Source organism: Tachysurus fulvidraco, chromosome 4 (genome assembly GCF_022655615.1).
Source record: "Tachysurus fulvidraco isolate hzauxx_2018 chromosome 4, HZAU_PFXX_2.0, whole genome shotgun sequence".
Classification (NCBI taxonomy): domain Eukaryota; kingdom Metazoa; phylum Chordata; class Actinopteri; order Siluriformes; family Bagridae; genus Tachysurus; species Tachysurus fulvidraco.
The window spans coordinates 17,931,885-17,957,182 of NC_062521.1; the positions used below are offsets into that span (position 1 = coordinate 17,931,885).

General features: G+C 41.5%; 1 protein-coding gene across 1 annotated transcript in view; it reads right to left on the reverse strand.

The window, feature by feature from the left end:
* Positions 1–5,726: 5,726 nt before the first annotated feature.
* The window catches only part of bcl11aa (BAF chromatin remodeling complex subunit BCL11A a), a 45,454-nt gene continuing 25,882 nt past the window's right edge, over positions 5,727–25,298 (reverse strand). Inside the window, exon 3 of the mRNA XM_047812575.1 lies at positions 5,727–10,911. Coding sequence (XP_047668531.1) covers positions 8,855–10,911 — 2,057 coding nt within the window. The 3' untranslated portion in view covers positions 5,727–8,854. The remainder of the gene's footprint in view (positions 10,912–25,298) is intronic.

The following is a 25,298-nucleotide window of genomic DNA, read 5'->3' on the forward strand; positions in this document are numbered from 1 at the left end:
TGTAGGACACATAAAAGGCACACCATAGAAAGGTTAAAAATTACCCAAGCTGTAAGCCTAAAGGCTTACCTGAGTTTAACAAGCTTTTTTAAAATGAAGAACATGCTGCAGTGCAGGAAAGTGAGTAACACAGTGTTGGCATCACTTGTTGGGTTAGAAGGAACAGCAGATGCTGATGATGAAGTCTCAATCCAGTTTTAATAGTCTTAATAAATAACATAGCAAACAAATAATGGTTATGATGAGCAGATGTATCCAAATTTGGGGAATTTGGTACACGGCTCCTCCCTCTCTACTCTGGTCCTCCTGGGTTCCGGAATGTTGACCAAACTGACCCAAGCCATTTAGCATGATAAGTAATGGACACCTGTGCCTACCCCCAGCATTCCTCACAAGGCCGGGAGCACCAAATGATACAATCACTGACTCCAAACACAGCTCACCAGAGCGGGAGTACAGAGGTCAGAGAGTGCACACACACACACACACACACACACACACACACACACACACACACACACACACACACACACACACAGGCACACATGCACACATACATACATAAACACACACCACCTTTAGCAAGCACAACTTTGACATAATGTCAAAGGTAAACATAAGTAGAAAAACACTAAAGGCATAGACCATACATGTATTTAAACACACAACAAAAACACACACATAAAGCAGGTGATAGTACTGTGTGTGTGTGTGTGTGTGTGTGTGTGTGTGTGTGTGTGTGTGTGTGTGTGTGTGTGTGTGTGTGTGTGTGTGTGTGTGTGTGTGGGTGTGTGTGTGTGTGTGTGTGTGTGGGTGTGTGTGTGGGTGGGTGTGTGGGTGTGTGTGTGTGTGTGTGTGTGTGTGTGTGTGTGTGTGTGTGTGTGTGTGTGTGTGTGTGTGTGACTCTGTGAGCATTTGCACGCACACATGTTTATGCACGTGTTCATGTGCATGCGCGTGTGTGTGTGTGTCTGTGTGAGTGTCTGTGTGGCTGAATGATTAAAACTTAAGGGAAGTGCTCCGAAGTGTGATAGATATCCCTCATCTGTCAGAGATCACTGCTCTGGCTGGTCAGTGCTAACCTGACCTTGGCTTTGTCATGTCTCTCACACCCTTGTGTACATACACACACACACACACACACACACACACACATACACACACACACACACACACACACCACAGACAACACATTAGCCGTCAATCCACAATAATTGCGGAAATTGTACTGCTTAAAATGAACGTTTACTTATTCTTCTAATATGAAATCATTTATGAATTTGACTATATTGAAATTATTTTAACTTCTTAAGATGACATACAGTATTTTGAAGTGTAAGCCTGAAAGTTGTAAGTAAGTTGGGAAAATTATAATAATTGAAACAAAAGAAGATGATGTGTGGAACCTCATCCAGGGATGGTATAAATCCTCTTAACGCATGTGTATGTGTTAATGATTTTTTTTTTATTATAAAGACAATTTGTGACTTTTTTGCATCTGCAGAATTTCATTTTCCAGAGGTTCAAAAGTATAACAATGACAAGATCAAATCTAGCTCAATAAACCCAAATGTTAATAGGGCCTCTCCTTCTTTCAGAAGCTTATGTTGAGCCAGACATATTGTAGTGCATGAAAGGGTAAGAAAGACTTAGGTTCAACTTGATCATGTAGCGTGCCGAGTTCAAAACATGCCCCTTGGATGAGCAAACATGCTAGGTGGGGGCTGTCTGTGTGGGATGGGTTTTTTGGTTGGGGTGCAGGGGATATATGGCGGAGGGGGGCTCCATAATCCTTCCCCCAGACTCAGACATACAAGTTCCTTCAGACACTTCCTTTAGAGAGGGCCGCACCAGAAAAGGTGTTCAGTCATGTGAAACCTAATCTGCAACCCTGCCACCACTGACCTCTCACCCCGACTGCCTTTAGCCTTAGAGCGAGAGAGAGGGTGTTGAGTGAGAAGGAGAAGAGGGACTAAGAGGTAGAGGAGAAAAGGACAGAGAGAGGGAAAAGACCTTGAAGTTGTAAAATGAAGATGCAATGCCCTTTTGGAATTTGTTACAGGACAGGGAAAATGCTCGCAGCGCATTTTTAGTGTATTCTTTCATTTGTGCATGTTTCTGTGTGTGTGTGTGTGTGTGTGTGTGTGTGTGTGTGTGTGTGTGTGTGTGTGTGTGTGTGTGTGTGTGTGTGTGTGTGTGTGTGTGTGTGTGTCTGTGTGTGTGTGTGTGTGTGTGTGTGTGTGTGTGTGTGTGTGTGTGTGTGTGTGTGTGTGTGTGTGTGTGTGTGTGTGTGTGTGCATACACTGGAGAGCAAGTGCCAAAACAGTCTGAGGCTGCAGACAAAGTGCATGGGGGTCACCTTAACACAAAACAGTGTGTGTACTAGACATAACATGCAGCCGGCATTCCCTAGCTGAGACATGGCCATGCTGCTCCTCTCCCTCTCCCCCCTGCAGCCATTATCAACTGGGCTAAAAACCTCTGTGGCTCAACTTTAGCTGTCCTCTATGATTACCTGTTTTTTCTCCACTTTTCCATAGCGAAGGTGACCCTGCCGGTTCGGCTCCGCAGCAGCAATTAACCCGGGCTGCCCCATGTCCTTTCCTCAGCTGAGCAGGAGCGACACGTGTTAGCAGTGGTCACAGACAGGCTTAGCCGAGTGTAAGTGTGAGTGCATGCATTGTATGTAAGAATGCCTGATTGAGAACTTTACAATCACAACCTCAACACAAACTATGACAGTGTTGTGAGAAAACCGATAATACTTTTCTTAAAACTACCAGTCAAACCAGATCTACACACACATGAACAACTTAAATTTTTGTAGCCATATGTACTACAATTTGATTTACTACCAATAGCTAGTTATAGTCTAGTAGATAGAGCAAAGAAGTGAGAGCTTTGTCTTCTCAGGCAACAGTCCTGACTCTCTGACCTTTAAACTCTACACCAGGGCAGTACCCCTCCCCAATCTTCACCAAACACACACATACACACCCTCCCCTTGCCCTACAATCTCCATAGTCTGAACTTTATCTCAGTTGTCCACACCTTGCATTCCAGTATCCTTGTCTATCTATAGACTTTAGACTCTTCACCTCTCCAAACAGCCTGGACTAAAGTGAGACCAGTTATTATTCCATCACACCAAGTCGTGTGAAAGACATGGGTGGTGTGAGTTTATCAAATAGACCAACAGAAATGACCATGCAGTGCTATAAAACTCTGATAAGATAATGAACTTCCACCCTGGATAACTGATAACCCAAGTTCAACCTGCAAGATGTGTGTCCAAGTGCAGTGACAGAGAGAGAGAGAGAGAGAGAGAGAGAGAGAGAGAGAGAGAGAGAGAGAGAGAGAGAGAGAGAGAGAGAGAGAGAGAGAGAGAGTGTTACCAATGCAGAAATCAGTTCAAAAATACTAGTAATTCTTTATGCTTGTGTGTGTGTGTGTGTGTGTGTGTGTGTGTGTGTGTGTGTGTGTGTGTGTGTGTGTGTGTGTGTGTGTGTGTGTGTGTGTGTGTGTGTGTGTGTGTGTTTAAGACTCTTGTTTATCCAAACCTAAAGGGCATTGCAATCTCCACAACAAAGTGTTCACCTGGGATCAATCACTTAGCTTATTAAAGCACTCATATTCAAACTATGCTGCTGCCTTGTGCATGTTTCCCTCCTTTGCACCATTTGTGATTAATTATCCCACACAAATCTAATCATGGCGCACACATGGCTGCTCCTAACTATCTATCTTTTGTCCTGGACTTCAGGGGGAAAACAGAACAGTGGAGTGAATGATTCCTCCTTTAATGAGATTGGAGTAGGGGCCAAAGTTGCAGAGGCACAGATCGACCCCCACTCACAAAGCAGGTGTCCATCCTTTGGGCGCCCTGAGACTGCACTGACAAATCACAGCGGAAAAAAGTTACGGGTTGGGGAGCAAAGTAGGTGGAGGATAATGAGATATCTCATATATCTCAAATGCTCAATGGAACAAGGACAGAATGACACTTGACTGAATGGTGCCTAATCTACAGCCCACGTGCACCATGTATGAAAAAGACAATAAAGTTATTTTAATAACATTTCAGTTAGTGCACTGTAAAAAAAAAAAAAAAAAAGTGTAAATCTTGCCACTGGTCCAAGTGTTAATCTATAATTTAACTTACGTTAAAGGTAAAGCCACTATTTTTTTAAAATCAGCAATCTTGTTCTGATGCCTTTCATTTCAACAGTTATCATTAAAAAAATTGTATAATAATGTAATAAATGTAATTCAACTAAAAAAATCTTTGGCATTACTATACCTTTAGTGTAACTAAGGTATGCTTAAATTAATAAGTAATGTAATGGTGGCAATCAAGTCTGTTGTTTATTTCTTTAGTGTAATTATTACAGATCACCTGTGGACAAGGACTGCTGCCTCATTTTCTGCTCCTTATGGCCCTCACCAAAAAAAAGTTTGGACACCTGGAAAGTCAGAGGAAAAGGTTTTTAATGAGTGTGCACTGTTATAAAAAAAGTGCAGCCAGTGGCAATGCATGATTAATGCCTATATCACTCACTGTACTGTAAATGTCCAGCAGCACAAGTAAATTCTAACTTTAACTCAGCGGTCAGTGTCAGTGTCCATTAAGATGCATTTACTTTGTGCTCTTGCCATATGCACCTTCCTACACCACAGAATGAATTGAACAAAGCCAGAAATTACTAACATAGTGGAAATGAAGCATGGCCATTTCAAGCTCTTGTAATAGAGCATTAATGTGTAGTCTGTACCACAAATATTACACAATAAAAGGCAACAATAAATAAAGATTATTTTTTTGTCAGCGGTTTAATCCTGTATTGGGCAAAGCTAGGAGAAAAGAGCTTTCTGCAGACCATAAAGCGGGTTATTCAGGATGACTGCTGATTTTTATTTTTCCTATAACTACACCTCTGGGTCAATTCTACACAGACACAAGAAAAGAAACCTCAACCACCAGCAATCTTTTTTTAAGTGACTTGAGAATTCTGTACTATAATATACTGAAAATGGAAGAAAAAAAACTGAGCCCATTTTCTGGCAATGTGGAATTATTTTTTTAACTGTGACAAAAGTGTTCAGCTCCACACATAAACACAATATTGAATTCCAGTAAACATGATGAGAGCCTGGTGACTCAAGAGTTTTAAAGCCTGCTAAATTATTTCAAATAGAGGAAAATACCAATGATTTGTTTTATTTGTCTTACCTCCATATCTGTGTAGAAAGGCATATTGAGTGAACATGGTTTCTAGATGGAGGAATAGAATGGTGCTGATTGGCAAGGGATGAGCTTGAGGTCTCACTCACATAGCAAATCAGAATAGAACCTAAGTACACGTGGACTTTACTTGTGTATGGAGAATTTAAATCATTCCATATTTTGGTCTGATTAGAATGAGCATGGATTTTGAGGAAAAGTACACAATGTAAACTGCTTTTTTATCGGAGGATATGTTTTAACCAAATGACAATACCAACCTTCCTTGACTACAAAGCAAATCTGAACAAGGGTAAAAGCAGACTGGTTGTCTATGGTCTCATTCAATTTACGCTTACTTCGCCTTCCATCACTATCCTCTCTCTCTCTCTCTCTCTCTCTCTCTCTCTCTCTCTCTCTCTCTCTCTCTCTCTCTCTCTCTCTCTCTCTCTGTGTGTGTGACAGATATTATATTATGTCCTACAAAAAGTGCAGCACAATGTAATACTTTGATTTTTTTTTATTAATTGGTTTCAATAAAGGGACAAAATGGGTGTGTGAACAGGATAATGCAGACAACTGCCAGAAAACACAGACAGTGGTTTCTCCAATAAAACTCAACATAGACCAGAAACAAATACAACAAAAAAGCAAAAGTTGTAAATGACCTTTGGTCATTTTCAAAGGAAAACAATAATAACAAAAAAAGAAAAATTAAAAAAAAGAAAAAGAAAACAAAAAAGATCCATTCCATGTCTCTGTTTTGAACAGAGCATTTAAGTAATAATAAATAGTGACTCCCATTGTAAAAGATAAAGTTCAAGTTCAAGTTACAACAACAGCTTTCAGAACAGGAATAGAAAAGGCTGATAACAAAATATTTCGCATTGCCATTTACAAAAAAGTATGAACTCAAGCGGGCTTTCCATTAGTTCCATTTCATTTTTAAATATGCTTTGCATACGAAAGTCATCCCAATCTAAATATAAAGCACCATAGTATTTGGCAATGAAACAAAACCTGCAAAACATTGATTATTTTTAATTCATTTATTTAAATGATGTTCATTTCTGTACGGATAATTTACTGCATATGACATTTGTTCTCTTTATGATACTGGAATGTATTCAGGTGAGAAGACAGAGAAGCACACTACAGAAGAACCCAACATCAGCTTGCATTACTGCATAAAGAATGGCAGCAGAAGAGGAGAGTCTAAAAAAAGAAACGAAAAAAGATATGTACAACCACCTGTTTTAGCTAGTGTGGACATTCTCAAAAGACTCCTCAGGGAAACCATTAGATGGCCTCCTTTATACAATGCCACATACTTTAGTTTTTTTTTATTGATTTTTTAATGTAATTTTTAAACATACAAATAATTCGTACTATATTATCCTGCCAAATTAAAAAAATATACCGTGGCAGCTTGTTGTTTTTTCCACTACCAAAAAAGGTACAATAATACCTTTTGAGAGAACAAGCAACAGTTAAAAATACAAGCCTCAATATAAATACTATAGTGCCTACACTAGGTGAACATTTAATTCAAATACCATTCTAGAAATACAGAAGAAAGTAGGTCATAAATGTGTTTTAGCATAGGAATTGACCATGAGTGTGCATTTTCCTATATTTAAGTTCTCTATTATATATTTATATATAATCTTAAACCTTTCCCCAATGCAAGTTATGTTTGACCTGAAGAGCTATGAAGAGCCACGGTGGAGGAAAAAAAGGAAATAAACAGAAAATCACAGATTTTTTTCCCATTCTATATATATTGTGATCAATTCTTGAACACCACCAAGACAAAGAGGAAAGAGAAACAACATCAAACTTAAATACAGGTTCCCTAAAAAATGATTTGCTAATTATTTAAAAATGCTTTATATTCATATTTTTAAAAAAATGTTTTTGTACAAAAAAAAAAAATCTTGCAGTGAAAGCAGCAAGTTTCCATAGTCCATTGTTTGACAGAAGGTTTATGCCCTCGAAGCTCGTACTTTATATTGGAGTTGAACTTTCAGTAAGTGGGTGCTGGACTGGGTAAAGAGTTGGCTTCACTATGTTCAACAATGACACATTTTTTAAACTTAAAAGAAGTTTTCCCTCATGTTAATATCTGTAAACTGGGAAACTTTAACAGTGCACTTTACTGTCTATGCAAGCAGTCATACTTTATACTCAACCACTACACCACCAATCAGAGCGTCAGACACAGACTGAAGGGCCGAGTGTCAAGTGCTATCTCAAGACTGAAAACATGGTTGTCAAAAGTGGGCAGATGTTTAACTAACCAACAAAAGAAAAACAGTCTTCCCAAACATATATTTCACACAAAAATAATATGTCCTGATCATTACCTGTCCCCCCCTTTGTAATTTAAGGAACACAGGCATACGTACTCCAGTCGGTGAAAGAGAAATTTGTTTGGGGACCATGATTCATACCTGTAAGCAATTCATAGTTAATCATCACTGACAGATGAAAATATTCTTCAAAATTATTGTCCAAAACACTGCATGACATATTATAGGCTGCAAAGTGTATCTATGCAGTGGATGTTTATACGACCCGATACACGCATTAGACTGCTTGCTACTGAGAACAGAACCTTCACAAACTATGAAAGAGCTTATGACTGTGGATTAAAAACCTGTACCACCGAGGACAGTACCCTTAATTGGAGAGTAATCATGGTTCAATCCAACACATTACTGGACGTACCATGCACAATAAAAATACTATAATTGAAGAGTGCATGTGTTATAGGTAGCTAATGATGATTAACTACAAATTAGCTTTTAGCTTTTTGATTATCATCATTTCCATGTAGACAGTGTCAAAGTCAGGTACTTGATGCAAGAACCTCAAGTGAAACAAATAAATCCATTTCCAATATCTGGCTGAGATTCCAAGCTTAGAGCAGATAAGAAGATTAACCAATGCAGTTTCAAGTTCCAAGGCACTCTTTTTGTTTGTTTTACCAAATGATAGTACAAATTTAAATTTTGATGACTCCTTGCTTTTTTTTTTTTAAAGAAATTCAAAGGCTGTCAATACTTTATGTTCCATAATAGGGGCCAATTAATATTTTAACCCTATGTGGACAGGATATCTTTTAGAAAGATTAGTTTAAGTGCGATTCCCAGCTCCTCCGAAGAGGGTGAAGCAATAAACGGTTGTCCTCCATGTTACAACACAAAACTGTACATGATATGTTTTACAGAATGTATGCAGCATGGTTGCTTTTTTTCTCTTCTCATTTTTTGAATAAAAAACAGAACAAGAAAACAGCAACACATTTACTCAACAACTAACCAGCCAGGGACAATTCTTTTTTTTAAAATAGCCAAAACATATCATGCATGCTGTCTAATTATCAAAAAAGGGAAAGAAAAAGAAAAAATACACAACATGTAAATTATTGCACAAGAGAAAGGCTCGAAGTTTGCGTCAATGCAATAGTATTGCCCCGATACAGAACATGCATTCAACGGTAAATGAAGAAGGGTGTGCTGGTGGTGCCAAGCACGTTGTCTTAGCTTCCACTGGACTAGCCAAACAGGGAAAATCTACAAGGGTGTATTTTGAGGAGGTTTGCTGCAAGTGTGCCTCCACTCACCATCACTATTCAGTTTTAATTTCGTTGTTCAAGGCGCGATCACTGTGCCATTTTTTCATGTGTTTCTCCAGGGTGCTGTACACACTGAAAGGCATCTGACAAATTTCACATTTGTAAACGTCCTTTCCCACCTGCCCATGTGTCTTCATGTGCCGTGTGAGCTTGCTGCTTTGAGCACAGGCATAATTGCAGAGTTCACACTTGTAGGGTCGCTCGCCCGTGTGACTACGCCGATGCACTGTCAGATTACTGCAGTTTTTAAACACTTTGCCACAGAATTCACAGGTATCACTACGTCTGCCATCTTTTGAGCTAGGTCGGCCGGGACCGAGATGCGGCGTGCTTCCCCCGCTACCTGTACCACTGCGGCCAGAGACACCACCGTCAAGTTCTCCAGGGGGAGTAGAGAAACGCAGACTGCCATTCTCTGAGGAGTGCTCTGAAGATGAGGCAAAAGGCGATTGTCTGGAATCCCCAAAATTCAAAAAGGGGTCCTTGAGCTGCCGTGAGGCAGCATAGCCAGCCAGCCACTGGGAATAAACATTCTCAGTGTTGGGGATGGTTGGCGTGGGAAGGTCAAAGTCCTTCTCCAATTTGATGCGTTTGGAAAGAGGGCTAAGGGAACTGGGGCTGCCCAACAGAAGCTTCTTAGACAGACCCACAGAGGCCGACTCACTGGGAGATGAACCCCGGCCATTGATCGTTGAGCCTTCCTGCACACGATCTGACTCCATTGCTGAATCCTCATCACAGATGTCTCTGTGTGCATTGCTGTCAGAGTTCAGCACTCCTCGCTTATGTTGGTGGAAAGCCTCACTGTAGTGCTGCATGCTGGCTGCCAGACCCATGCCCTGCATCACCTCAGGTAAAGATCTTGGGATTCCATCCTCAGCCACACCTAAGCGCCCACCATTGTTTTCGTGGTGTCTTGTGGCTTCCAGGTTCAAGCCAAAATGAAAGTTATTTCGAGTCCCTTCTCGTTCTAGCTCCTCTTCTTCCTCTCCTTCTTCTTCCTCCTCCTCCTCTTCCTCCTCTTCCTCTTCTTCCTCTTCTTCTTCCTCTTCTTCTTCTCCATTCTCTGGAATCAGACGGTCATTCTCACTTTTAAACTTGGCTACCACAGACTTGAGGGCATTACTGGCACTCCCCACAATTTCACTGGTCCCAGGTTCAGGGGAACTTGCTGTGGAGAGACCATCATCAGATTTGACTGTTGTGGGTGAGGTTTTCTGCATGTGTGTCTTCATGTGCCGTTTCAGTTTGCTGGCCTGGGTGCAGGCATGGTCACAGAGGTGGCACTTATAGGGTTTCTCGCCTGTGTGGCTGCGCCGATGGACAATAAGATTACTCTGGAACTTGAAGGTTTTCCCACAGAATTCGCAAGCCTTCGACTTCATGGGTGTGTTGGACTGCTGGGGCAGTGGTGTTGGAGTAGTTTGAGAGCCAGAGGGTGACTGCATTGATGGAAGAGGAGGGGTGGACAGGAAAGGTGGCTTGGCTCCTGATTGAAATGGTTGCAGGAGCCGTTGCATGGGGCTGGGCCGGTTGGGTGAGAGAGGGGGAGTTGACCCTGAGGTGTTACCAGCCAGCTCTCTGAGCCTGCGAGAAAAGTCCATAGCAGGGGGATCCAGGGGCATGGGGTTGAGTCGCAGCACCCTGTCAAAGGCACTCGGGTGGTGGGTGGCTAGGGCCAACTCCTCTGGGCTCAGGTGCTCCATGCGATGGGGGTCTAGGTGGTGGCGTGGAGGTGGGCTAAAGAGTGGAGGGGTAGGCGGAAAACGCCCCTCACGGAGAGGGGGGCCATCACGTCCAGAGTTGGGAATCCGAAGCAAGTTGAAGGGGCTGCCTTCAGGCAGGTGAATGCCATGTATGGGAGGTTGGGAGGCATGATCAGCACCCATTCCAGAAGGGGCACCAACTCGAGGTGTGAGGGGACTCCCTCGTTCACTCTCCAGGTAGATGCGGAAGCCATGAGTGTTCTGGGCATGCTGCAGCAGGAACCAGGCACTGCTGAATGGTTGCTTACATGTTGTACAGGTATAGCTGCTGGGCTCATCTTTACCTTTAAGAGACAGAGACAGAGATTGAAATTAGTTCACCCTGTCAAACACTGAAGATAGGAATTACAGTTAATTCTGTTGTAATAAGTATTTGTGCACACTGAAATACAACATGATACAATTTAAATAAATATAAACAAAAAGCCTGTTAGACCAGCGGGCAAAATCTTTCAGTAGTCCATTAAAATGATTAAAGGGCCACAGCTTTTAGAAAGTGCAGAAAGTAAAAAATAAAAAGCTGAACATAAATGGAAGTCCTTTCTGCATACTCCCACTCCCTCATCATCCCCCTGGCCTTCTCTGGGCATAAAGAGGCACTGCCGATTTGCACTTAATCATTCATGAGGTCTCCCTCCTCTCTAGCCCAGACCTCAGGCCTCGGCACCGCCGCCAGTACAAATGCTCCCCACAGCAGCCACCCCGCCACCTAATGAAAGTATCACATAACAGTAAACATGGTTCTGATTAAAAACATGCTCCCAAACAGCACAACAGGCCAAGGCCCAATAGAGCTCAGCTTTTCAGAAGGTCCAAACAAAGTGAGGGCAGTGCAGATGAAGACTCCCTAGTAAGGGTTATCATGGTCTTAGAGCACAGTGGGGAATTCAAGCCTGCCTACGCCTGCACTGCGCACAGGCATTTCTACACACACAGCTGCTCAGCAGCAGGGCTGTAAAAGCAAACAATACCGCCTTCTCAGCTGAGAGCAGTCTTTCATTCATGTACAGAAATAAGCATGCGTGAGGCATAAACACAATATATAAACACTACAGTAGTAGACACATTGAAGGTTAGGGAGGGACTAGAGAAAGTAAGAATAACAGAGCGTTAATGGCTTAGCACTGCCCATGAACTAAAGTGGAACCATTTAAGTGCCTTTCCAAGTAATTTGAAGATATCATACTTCCGTATTCTCCTCCTGTGACATGTGTCTACAATCTAACATAGATTAGCATTCTGAAATAAGCTAAATACATAAAGGGCCAAAATAGATACCAGTCTGTTCAGAGTTCAGAGGACACAGACTGAAATTGGAGACAGTTGTGACAACAAGAGAATATCTAAAACTATAACATTTTGGAATGATAAAACAGCATTATTATACTTCATAATTTATTTGTTATTTAAATGTGGCCTAAAACAACATTCATACATACATGCCAAAGACAAATGATTTATAAAAAAAAACCTTTGTCACTCATTTGTTATAAATAGTTAAATAGCGGTCTATTCTTGTTGTATTAAAGCTCTTTCACTCAAATACAGATATCCAAAAAGACCTTTTATAAGTATGAGGGTAACAAGCAGGCTGTAAAGAACAGGAGGATATGTCTCTTTGTCCATCTCTTGGATAAAAAGACACTTACAGACTGATTTTTTTTTTTTAATTATTGCACGTTACATAGTTACCCAATAAAAACAGAAAGCAGTGCAGACATCAATTACAGCTCCAATGGAAACAAACAGATGTTTACAAAAAGGTCTGACTGACAAATAGGAAAAGACTGGATATCTAATCAAAGAGTAATGAGTGATAGTTTGCATGTTGCAAATTAGCATCACTAAAAGTACCATTTTATGTTTCTCCTCCACAGCTTTATATCCTGCTCCCAAAAGTGCAGGGTCAGATAGTCAGAAAAAAGTCATCCACATAATAGGAAAAAAACATGCCCAACAACAAAGAAAAAAAAATGGACATGGGAGATGAACTGAATTCTCCTCCTAAGCCAGAGGTCTTTAAACTGCTATCATACACAGTTTTCTCCCCATCCCGGGAGAGAGAATGAGAGAGTGCGGTCGAAAGAACAGTAGATGGAGAGAGAGGAGTGTAGAACGGAGCCGAACAGGCAGCGCACCCTCTTTCATCTCTTCCTTTGTTTTCCTCAGAGGGGGTTTCTCTGAAGTCTTCAATAGCCAGCAAAGCATGTAACAAGGCGAGCCCGCAGTGTGGAAGGGAGGCAGGCCGGAGCCACCGAGGGCTTGTGGGATAATCCTGTTAATGCACACAAATGAGGGCGGTTCAGGAAGGCTCGGCACAGTGGCATATAGCCTCTTCCAGACACTCCCGTACTCTTTTGTGCTGTCATCGTTTTGTCTGCATCCTGGCACCTTTTTTCTGCACAGGAACGTACATATAGCGCACTCACACTCTGCATTCACAGAGGCAATAAGAGAATAAAATGAATGACCATGGTAGACTGAGAAACGTTATATATACTTAAGGTCAGATATATTCTATATCACATTATACAGTAGAATTGCTCAAGATCCAAGAACTGATATGGTCACAGATGTCATTACACTAAATATGTATTTTTTTTATCCACATATTGTTCCTAAAGAAAGTGATCAAGAATATTCTACACAATCTTGAAGGACCCTCTTGATAGACAGAAAGAGGGGTAGCATTGAGCAAAGGGAAATAACAGCACAGTGCAGCTCTAATGATTCTGCCACCCACAACTGCCTCCTGACAATCGAACTAAAGACCAGCAGCTGAAAGCTCCACGCCAAATCAAGGCTGCGCACGACTTTATATCAGGGGGTTGATGTGAAGGCCAGCAATGGACGGTAAATTATGGATCATTACAATCTGCAGAAATTACAGTTAATTGCTGCCACCTGCAAAGGTTTAACCTAGTATACATTTTTCTATTATCATGCAAAGGCTATTTTTCTCAATACTGCATCACTGAAATTGTGATGGCTGTTTTTTGTTAACAGTTAAGGAACAGTCTGTTCTTATTCACAAACACAATCCTGATTTATTGATTCAATTGCTTCTTAATTACTTATACTCTTAGCAATATCAATTATCAATATCCATAACAATTTATTAAATAAATAAATAATTTATTTTTAAATAAATGAAACCATTATAATCATTCCAATCTGTGTGTGTGTGTGTGTGTGTGTGTGTGTGTGTGTGTGTGTGTGTGTGTGTGTGTGTGTGTGTGTGTGTGTGTGTGTGTGTGTGTGTGCGTGAGTGAAAGAGAGAGAGAGAGAGAGAGAGAGAGAGAGAGAGAGAGAGAGAGAGAGAGAGAGAGAGTGTGTGTGTGTGTGTGTGTGTGTGTGTGTGTGTGTGTGTGTGTGTGTGTGTGTGTGTGTGTGTGTGTGTGTGTGTGTGTTTGGGTATGTTGTATTTATCTCATTGGTCTGGAACTGAATGTCTCCACAAGGATAAGAATATCTGACCATTTTGACAGTGGGGACATTTAGCAGATCCCTTAAAGGAGATCTGCTCTTTTGCAAAGTTTAAAAGAGTCAGAAAGAGTTCCTTTAGGATACCCTGGTTACAGTTACATTCAGTTGTAAGTATAACATTAATAAGATGTGTAAATAAATATATAAATATGTCAACGGAAGGTCCTCACAAAGACAGTGAGATAAAGATGTGTGTTGATGTGTGTGTTGGATACTGCAGCAGAGAAACCATGGGCTGAGACGAAGCTGAAGGACGGCTTACTGCAGCGCCATGTTTAACAAGGGCTTGCTTCATTTGATTACACATGGCAAGGCTCGGCAGAATGTGTAATCATCTTTTTCACATGACATTTTGAGTATCCAACTAGACAAATAATTGCAGCAATAATTGATAGCTTTGTGCACGCAGCGGCACTGCAGACTGGCACAACTCTCACAGACACCAGCCCGTGGCATGCTGGGATGCTGCCTGGCATTCTTACAAGCAGCTTCTTCTCTGCTGACAAAACAGCCATAACCTGTCCTAATGGCAGAAGTCAGATAAGCCACATTGAACAGGTACTCCAATAATCTGCAATTAGACCCATATTTTACAGGAAGGAACGAAAAGCAATGGCACAGCAAAGAAATTGACCTACTCCTTCATTTTCTTTTCTCAAAGGAGCATTCTTTCTGCTGTTTTAGAATTTAAAAGCTCTGCATTTGAGACGTGTGAGCAGTAAAATCTGAAGAGAGACTGACTGACAGCATCCCAGCTGCTCAACATGCCTGGCAGAAAACAGTGAGAAAGAAAGAGAGAGAGAGAGAGAGAGAGAGAGAGAGAGAGAGAGAGAGAGAGAGAGAGAGAGAGAGAGAGAGAGAGAGAGAGAGAAAGAAAATCTTCTCCCTGCTATTTTTGTCTCATAGTGGCTGCTAGCTCCAGGAGTTTGTTCGGTGTAATGATAATCTGTGGCTTGACACTTTTAAGCATTTATGGAAAGTCGCAGAGCGGGCTTGCTCTAATTTGCAGATTCCTCAGTTAATTAAAAAGCCCTCCAATTTGCAACGAATGCGGGTCAGCGTGGACAGGCTGGGAGTCTGAGGCAGCTGGTGACACACTCTGGACCGGCCTGCAGGCACTGGCACACACAGCCACTCTCACACACACACACACACACGCAAGCCTACATTGCTTGCTGCCAGGTTTAACACGAGGAAATGTCAGAGCGATGTTACAGCACAGAGCCATGGCAAAACCACATCCTCAAAGGACTCACTAATCCATCTACATCTCTCTCACACACACACACACGCAGACACATTTAACGGCATTTAGATAAAGGCATGCTAAAACACACTTCACAAAAAGGGAGACCGTATTACAGTGCAGTGATGGTTTGGCAGAGTGCGACCAGTACCCATGGTGAAAGAAGAGACTTGGAGGAAGGAAATATGCTGTGAGACACCCTCCCTTTCTCCTGCACCCCTACTCCTCACTCTCAGAGGCTGCAGTGCACAAAAAGCAAGATTTACAACTGAGAAATAAATGAAATGTCTTAAATTATGTAAAAAGTTGAAATTTTGAACATTTCATTATCAGAATTTTTTTTATGCCGTTTACTTGGACACGCTGCCTCATGACACATAAACAACATTAAATTCTCATTCCACGGACAAACATACAAACCCTGTCTATGAATGTTAGTTACAAATCAGCGTGATTGTCTTAAAAAATGCTAAATGCAAAAAAAAGCATTATGTGCTGATAAATCTTTTTATGAGTGACACAGAAATTGAGCGTGTATATATTTGGAGTCGTGTCTTCAGTTGGCCTCGGTAAGAAAGCGTGGTACGTTGCTGCTTTCGCCGTCTGGATCGATAGTGGCGGCAGACTAAGATGGATGCCAGATTAAAACAGCTTGGGCAGCCCTGTATCCATGACATGTAGATTCAGCTATTGTTCATCTGCCTCCTACCTCACACACCAGCCCCCTCCGTTCCCCTTTACACACACACAGACCCAACAAAAGCAGCAGATACATGTACACACCTATTCAAAAAACCCACACACATGCATAAGAGTCCAGGACATTTGGACAGTTGGTATTTAGTGTACTGTTTTCAGTGCTGGGTCTTCCTATGTCGAACCCAGCTGTCACTCACAGACAGAGACTCCTTTTGTTTTGTCCTTGACGGTTGTGTTAAGATTCAAAAGCACTCAACGATAATAGTTTTTGAGGTAATGGAACAATTCAGTAACAGGATTATCGGATGCAAGGTAAGAAATGACAATGTCATGTAAAAATCATTTCAGAATTTTGTAGGTAGCTCACATGTTGAACAGCTTCTGCATACATTGGCCTTGTACATGTATACAAACTTTAATTGATTTCATATTCAAAAGGAAAATTAATCAGTCATTATGCATGAATAAATAACAAAATGGGTAAAACAGACAAAATTGATGGTTCTTGTGGAGTTATTTCTATATTTAGAGGATGACTCATATTCCCACTCTTCCCACTGTCAGTATTTTTTTCTACAACCATGTTCCTTAAAAACTAATGATAGAATGTGTTGGTGGCCTCCGTATCTGCAAAACTCCAGGGATCTGCCACACTGCCCCATTTTTAGGCGTGTTGGTGTGTGCGTGTGTGTGTGCATGTGTGTGTCTGTGTGTTTGTCTTTACATATGCATGTTCACGGATCATTTGAGCAGCATAGTGTGTTTTTTTAGTTGTGTGATTGTGCACGTGTGTGTGTGTGTGTGTGTGTGTGTGTGTGTGTGTGTGTGTGTGTGTGTGTGTGTGTGTGTGTGTGTGTGTCTGACGTGCATCAGTATTCTCTGGAGCAGTATCACTCAGCCGACCCAGCGCAGCTCTCACACACTCAGCTCTTTGTCCAGGCCAGACTCTTTGTGATGTGTCGAGTGACTGACCACAAACAAAGGGCTGTTTGACCAACACTTGTTCACAGACAAAGCTGGACGAAGGAAGTGCTGTAAAGACCAGAGCAAGCATCTGAAACACTCTCTGTCTCTGTCTGCAATCCAAACATTATGCATTTCTCTATTTCTCTCTCTCTCTCTCTCTGCCAGAAAGTTCACAGTTATCACATACTGCTGTACCATCCACATACATACATATACCCCCCCCCCCTCTCTCTCTCATTACTTGTTGGGAATTACTATAGGTTTGGTTATTGCAATTGTCAAGAAAATCAAGTAAACAATATTTATTTTTGAAACATAATTTTTAAATTAGTTTGTTGTATGGTTGCCGTTTTAATTAATCATCCTCTCTAGTTAGCAAGTAAGCTAATAAAATGTATAGAATGGATATGTTGCAGTAATTAACAGTTATTAATTAAAATAATCCATCTTCCATCTAGAATTTGTTGTCCGACACCCTCCACCCTCGCCTCATTGGCTAAAAACAACGTAGCATAATTCACTGTGGCAAACTTGCAAGTGGTCTCGTACCATTAACCAAACAGTGGCTTCTCGTCTGCTTACTCGTTTCATATTTACAAAACAAAGAGAATGACAAAGACATAGTAACCTTTCAGCTTATCACATTTAACATTACATTTAACTATTCTGTTTCCTGAAGCCACACAGAGCACATGTTCAAACTGAATCCGTCTCTTTCTAAAGGAGTTCAAGTGAACACACTGACTACATCTGAGAATTTACTCCACAGAGACCCAAAGAAAGAAAAAGACAAACAAATGAATAATGCATATAAATGTGTGAGGGAACAGAAAATAATGAACATTTCATAAATATTCCCCTTTGAATACTCTAATTCAGAAATGTCATATAAACTTGTCACTCAGGAAGAATCACCCATTCCTGCCCATTGTAAACAGTGCGACTTGGCCCACGCAGAAAATGGGGGTTGAAATCACTAGATGATCTGTGTCCTAGCTCCGTTTCTTTCCAGTATTATGCGTGTAATCCTTGTGATAGCCGAATCTTGCACATACACCCCCAAAGCTCACTGCTCACTGCTCAGGCTTGCTGCAACACAAATGCAATTAAGAGCAAGGAGATTAAGACACACCTGACTCCCATTCCTTCTCATTATTAAGGTGAAGAAAGCTGCACTCTTCCAAATCACAAATACACACACTTCAATTGCCCAAGTCTGGTAATGATAACTGGAGATACCAGCAGGCTTTTTGTAAATAAACACCTCAATGCATTCATCGCTTTGCTACAACAACAAAAAAAGAATCGAGGCCTGGATTTAGTCAGCATAATTTTTTTTAACTCGATACTCGATTTTATTTTTTCGTCTTTTTATTTGTAACTGGTAAAAAACACCACCATAGACCCCGTAGTTACATAGTTATGAATCTATGTAAATATTGTATTTATAATAATAAGAATTTTTTTTAAAGTGTAGAATTATTATCAATTCCAAATTACAAAATCCTCACCACTGATCAACGAGATATACAATTAATCTGCCAGGAAGGATGTGTGTATACACTATACATGCTTAAGTTCAATGTTAATCACAATACTGTGTGTTTGACCCCATGCTATGTTCCATGTTTTACAGATCTTCACTGGCTCACATGTGACACACAGGACTCAATAATAACATAATAATAAAATAATAAAATCTTACATTTCTCTTGAGCATTTGCCACACCATGAGCTCTAGTGCCATCACTGCGTTATGCTTTTAGATGTTGTCTTTAAATGTCAGCAGTGAGTTTCTTTTGTAATAAGTGAAGTAAAAATCAAGCTTGGTAAAAAGTGCCCTGAGTGAGTAAATGTGCATTTGATTGCTTTCCTTAATGCAAAGAAGGCTGAAGTGAAGTGAAAAAGGTGTGTACCTTTTGTTATTTTTTATTTTCTTTGTGTGTGTGTGTGTGTGTGTGTGTGTGTGTGTGTGTGTGTGTGTGTGTGTGTGTGTGTGTGTGTGTGTGTGTGTGTGTGTGTGTGTGTGTGTGTGTGTGTGAATTTTGAGGCAGATGATTCTTATGCTGGACTGCAATTGGCAAAGGCACCAATTTAGGAGAATATCTTTAGTTACTTCTGGGCAATTCCTGTATTGTCACAATTCCTGTGTGTCCAGCCTGAGGTGTGTGAAGAGAGACAATGTGAAACAGAACTGCGTCTATACATGGACAATAAATATTATATGTTTACAGTTAAATGGTCACATTTTTACAGAATCACCAAGGTGTATAACTCTGTATATATGCTCTCACTGCCTGTCATTTAAACCCAAACCAAAATTTCTAAATTATACCGACAGCATAAATTACATAAAAAGTTACATCAAATATATAAAAATGTATTATATGTGTTGTTGTGACACACCATCACAGGATACACACACAAATTCACCACACACACATACAAGCATTCATATGAACATGTTCATAGTGAACAAAGAGGGTAGATATGCAGCCACTATCTCTAAAATCGAGAGGAGATGAGAGGAAACAAGAAGAGGAGAGAGGAGAGGAAAAAGAAAAAATGAAATAATACAGAAGAAAGAAGATGAGAGAGACATTTTTACTCATAAATAGCCTAATTAATCACTGCACCAACTACACTGCTCCACATGCTTCAATTAATTAGAGCAAGAATCATTTATTCATGTAGTGAGCTCAGCACAGGGTTCAGCAGAAAACCACAGGCTCCACACCTTAAACTATTACTGCATGAAAAGGTAATAAAGCAGGAGCATCTAAAATGTTTGGCCTTGACAACCATAAGGATTTTCAAAGAGAAGGCAAATGAATAATAAAAAAAGTATAATTATTATTTTTACGGAATGCTTTAGCCCTCTATTTCTTCCAAGATCTCGACCATCGTCAACATTCAAATCTGGCCATAATTGAGTGTGATGACTCAGTTAACTGGTTATAGAAGAAAACAAGTTTTATTTCTGTAAAACAAAAATTTCAACAGCAATGATTCATAAGCAAACGTGGGGAAATGTCAGTCTGTAAACTTTGCTCAATAGCATGGTTCTGCGCTTTCAGGGCTTTGCTCTTCGTAGCCTCTCATGGAGAGAAATGCGGCACGGGAACAAGAGAGTGAAATGGTGAGAGGGAGTTATTCGTAGCACGTTTCTGCATAAATGTATCACTGCATCACTAAGAGGGAAAAATTGGAGCAATGCAGAGCCGGGGCCTGGGGCATGGCTTCAGACACTGTCAAAACATTTTCAGCCATTTTAATTAGAAGACCAAAGCCAGTTCCAAGGCTCCATAACATTTGCTTTCAAATAATTGCACTTCACTCAGCATATTCACCCTTTTTGTCCCTTCCACATTCAGCTTTGGCAATTCATATTTCCATTAGGACCTTTTTTCAGCTTTTTCAATTTGAATATATTTCCTCATAGGCCTTTAAGTGGGGCTTGTGCTCAGTAGGAGGGTTAACTATTGCAGCCTGTTTTATATATACAGCATCTCTAAACTTTTGTGATTTCTTGTGTCCCTTTATTGTTCAGGGAGAGCTCTGAATAGTTAGAATATTGCTTGTAAGTAACGTTTAGGTTAGATTATCTGCTCTTAAGAGAGGTCAATTAAAAGACATGGACACACATACTCTGCCATAAAAACATGCAGAAGTTTTGCAGCAGAAGTGTTGTGTAGAGAATGAGGACCTGCAAGGACTTGCAGACCTGGCTTGCCCCAGCAGCTGCCGGCCAGAGGGAATCACTCATCACCTTTACAGCAGTGTGTACCATCATCCCCTAGAGCAAACACAGGGTGCTGGCCACACACACACTCTCTCTCTCTCTCTCTCTCTCTCTCTCTCTCTCTCTCTCTCTCTCTCTCTCTCTCTCTCTCTCTCTCTCTCTAATACACATATAAACCACAGAAATATTTTCCATCTGACAAACAAGCATTTCTCCTTTTATTCCAGTGAATATGTATGTGGGAAGGAAGGCTGTTCGGATCAGTTTTTTCACCTTTCCTCTGTCTTGCTCCCTTCCCTTGTTCCTATATCTCCCTTGTTTTCCTCGTACCTCCAACGCTCTCCATCTGTCCATCAGAGGCTGTGTACAGGTGTTTGTTTTTCCTGACCCTGACTATCTTTGGAGCTGTGCAGGCTTTCGTTTGCAGCTTGTAGGCAGCAGGCCGACTTTGACTCTCCCTCAGGGTTGCACACAACAGTGATGGAGAGAGAGGAGGGGGCTAAAGGGAAAGTTCAACCCGTAACCCAGAGGCCTCTTTGCACTGCTGTCTCAAGAGGAGAAGCTCTTTGCAAAAGAGACCCACACTCCCCCAGCTTTTACACTCTTACACACACACTGATTCACACACACACAAGCACACACCTCTCCACCTCCCCATTGCCAAGAGACCTCTCTCTGGCTTCCTGCCGTCCAAAGCTCTGAAAATAAGCAGTAAGTAAAGGGGGGAGCACAAGAGAGCAAACGAGCAAGAGAACAAGAGAGCAGCAGAGGACAGGACACGAAAGAAGGAGGTGAAGAAGATGATGAGGGTTTGAGTCACTGAGAACCCACTACTAGTCATGCTTTTGGCAGCAGAACCACTTCAAACTCACCCTGACAGAACTCCTGCACTCTACCTCCATCTCCTGCTCTTTCTCTGATGAGGAAACCATCTTTAAGTGTTTTCATCCAAGAGCACCAATCGATAAGAGGACATTTTTAACACGGATTTATCACATCAACAACAAAACCGCATAGCATCAACAACAACAAAAGCCAAGTGTGTGATTCTCTTGACAGAGAACGGGAAAGACAGAATAGGGGTTTTTACATGGTGCTGCCTTGAACTGCCTCCTGGTGCTGCTGACCCCCTCTTCTCTAAGTCTGAAGAGCTGACAGACAGAAAGAAAAGTGCGTCTGAGAGACAGAGAGCAGAGAAGAGAGAGAGAGAGAGAGAGAGAGAGAGAGAGAGAGAGAGAGAGAGAGAGAGAGAGAGAGAGAGAGAGAGACTGGGGGAGGGCAATAGTGAGAGAAAGAGAGAGAGAGAAAAGGGTTTGTGCTTGTTTTTAGGAGTGTTAACATGTGGGCAATTTCCAACGCTAACCGATTTTTAGTCTCTTTGTGGAAGTTCTGAATGCGAACTAATCACTGATGGAGGATTCACTTAGATGTCTGTCATCATAGATCCAGATAACTAAAACAAGCCTAATCAGAACCAGAATATTCAAAGTTTCTTCAGCACACACCAGATTACACTGGCTCAGTCAGCGGAGAACAGTTAGACTAAGACTGTTGACATGACTAAAGAATTTTGTCAAAATTAATCGAAAACGAAGAAAAAATTGGTGGTTGTTTATTTAAAATAAGGACTACATGGAGTTGCCCATGAAGTTAAATTGTGTAAAAACTGAGCAGAGAGAAGAGAAGACAAGCCCGAACACATCCAACTCCATCACTCCCTCATGCCCCAGGCCCATCTGACTGAGCGGGACAAAAAGTTCTCTAAATTATTCAGAGCGGACGGCCACCCATCTACAGAGCTCTGTGTGTGTGTGTGTGTGTGTGTGTGTGTGTGTGTGTGTGTGTGTGTGTGTGTGTGTTAAAAGAGAGAGAGAGTGAGAGAAGCAGAAGTTTGATCAACAGCAGACGAAAGGCTGTTTTCCAGTAGAAGGCTGCCTGGGGCCAGTTGTGCAACACAACACAGAGGCACAGGACCATAGCAGAGCAGTCAACAACGACACAGCCTCTGACATTTACACAAACATGAAGGCCTCGCCACCAGCACCAAACAAACATCCCAAAAACACTCTGCCTTTAAAGATAGTCTGCAGCTTCCTCACCTCCCCCTACAAATGCAGGAACAGGGGAAAGACCAAGTTAGCAGGAAGCTTTTTAACAGCACACACTGCCTCATTTTATCTCAGCTGATTTAAAGAGTGAGATTGTAAGGAGATTGAGAGGTGTTGGAGATCCATTAGCTTAACTGCCTGCCCACTTCACTTATTATCCTTTTCGTCCAGAGAAATGAGCTTCTGTCCTGGTTTAGTTTTTATCTTACTTAAGGGGTATGAGACAGGGCAGTGGGCAAATTAAAAAAATATATATAATTTGCACATTAAAAAGTTCCAGAAAACTATTTGCCCATCTTTTTTAGTTTGTGTGTATGTGTGTATGTGTGTGTGTGTATCTGTGTGTGCGCGCTTGAGTATGAGTACTCCATTAGGGCATTTTGAGAGCGGCCTAATGTGGCTAATGTTCCCATCAGAGGGAGCCTAAGTGCTACACCACACATCCCCCCATCCATCCACCCACCGGAGCACAGTGGTCGCGAGACCTCCAAATGCTTCGCTCTGAGGAGCGGCCAGCGCCTTTTAGCCAGGCCCAAAAGATGGCCGAATGGGAAAGCCCAGCCCAACCACGGACGCCCTCTCCCAAAGCTACGGGTCCACTAATTACCCCCATCTCAACGCCAACAAACAACTTTTAAGACCTATTAGAGGACAGTTGTCCGGGAAGGGGTTTTATAGCCCATTAAAACCGGGATATTAAATAGCTATTCACGTAAATTCAGGCTGCCTCAGATATCGTTTGCACTCCAGCGCTAATAGTGTGTGGGTTAGCACCGCTTAACTGACTCTATCAAAGATGCCATTCCTCCTCACAATTAAAGCTCAAGCTTAAACATAAATGTCTTCCGTTTCCGCTAGTTTTCAATGGAATTCATGTCTGAGCGTCTCCCTACCCTCACCCAGTTTCTTCCAACTGTCCGATTCCCACCCAAGATCTATGTTTACTATGTGAACATCTTTGTTGTCTTTAGTCTTGTGCTTTTTGAAAAGACCTAGGAGGGAATGTTGGGGGTGTACAGCAGCATAGGATGGAAACCTGGATGTGTTGGGGCAGGAGCAGGGCTCTTTGTGTGTGTCAGTCAGATCAACCGTGAGCCAAAAAATACCAAAAAAACTCTATCAATGTATAAAATCTTAGCATCTTAAACATATTTTCACTCCGAGTGCCGCCACCAAACCACACCGCTGCTTTCCTGTTTATAAAGTAAAGTCCTATCTTCTAACCTGACAACATGAAGTAAACAGAGCAGTGAAACAATTAAACAAACCCAGCTATGTGACTCTTACATGTGACACCCATGCCTTTAAGAGGGAGAACCGTGTGTGTGAACAACAGGGCAGAGCACAAATAGTGCACTGTTTCAAGGGCGACGAAAGACAGTCCGATTTCATGCCTCCCTTCAGGCACTTGGCTGTGGAGAATCTAAAGCGGGTGCTTCAAGTCCAACCCTGTAGATTTCCCATCATGTCTACAGTCTTTTACAGCATGCTTGCTCTCAGTTCTGCCACATGTATTTTTCCCTTCTCTCCAAAACCCGCTTCTAGTGTACTGTTCATTTTAAACCTCCCACACTAAACATTACACTAAATATCCATATTGGAAATAATCAAGTTCACTGAGAGAGAGAGAGAGAGAGAGAGAGAGAGAGAGAGAGAGAGAGAGAGAGAGAGAGAGAGAGAGAGAGAGAGAGAGAAAATGTAAGGACAAAGTGAGAATGGTCTGGCCTTGCCAAAAACATGTTGGTGGTGTGGAAAGGTAGAAAAAGAACTGGGACACAAACAAGAGGGTGTTAAAGTGATAACAGAGACATAAACATAGAGGGCAAGAAACAGCTAGTGTCCACATGCCCATATAACAATCCAGCCTATGTGTCAATACACTCAGGATTATCATGGAGTAGTGCTACTGAGACAGAGGTGGACAGAGATGCAGCTCATTGTGTGTAAAGAGATTAGGGAAGGCAGAAGAATAAAACAGAATATTTCAAATATCCCTCTGCTCCTCACCTCATTTGATTGCATGTATATGTTAGTGTGTATTGAAAGAGAACAACGCTAAAATGTTGTGGGTAGGAACCCTTAAAACTAAAGTATTGCGTTTACCATCAATAACAGGTCTGGAAGATGGATTCAGTGTGTGAGGGGCTGTGGCGGCTGCTGTTTGCTCTAATTCTTCATGGCAGAGTCTCTCGCCACATTCATTCCCAGTCCCACACATAATTCAATACAAGTGTTCCAATCCATATCATGCCATCATATGTTACCAGCCAACACTCAGTCTGCAAGAACTCTGCCCTCGGTGCATGTACCAGCAAACTTACATTTTTTTTTAAATGTATTATCAGTTGTTTTGCCTTTCTGCTTTAACTGTAAGTGGGTGTTATGACCAGAGCACAAGGCCAAGTTCAATCTAAAGAGCTTAAC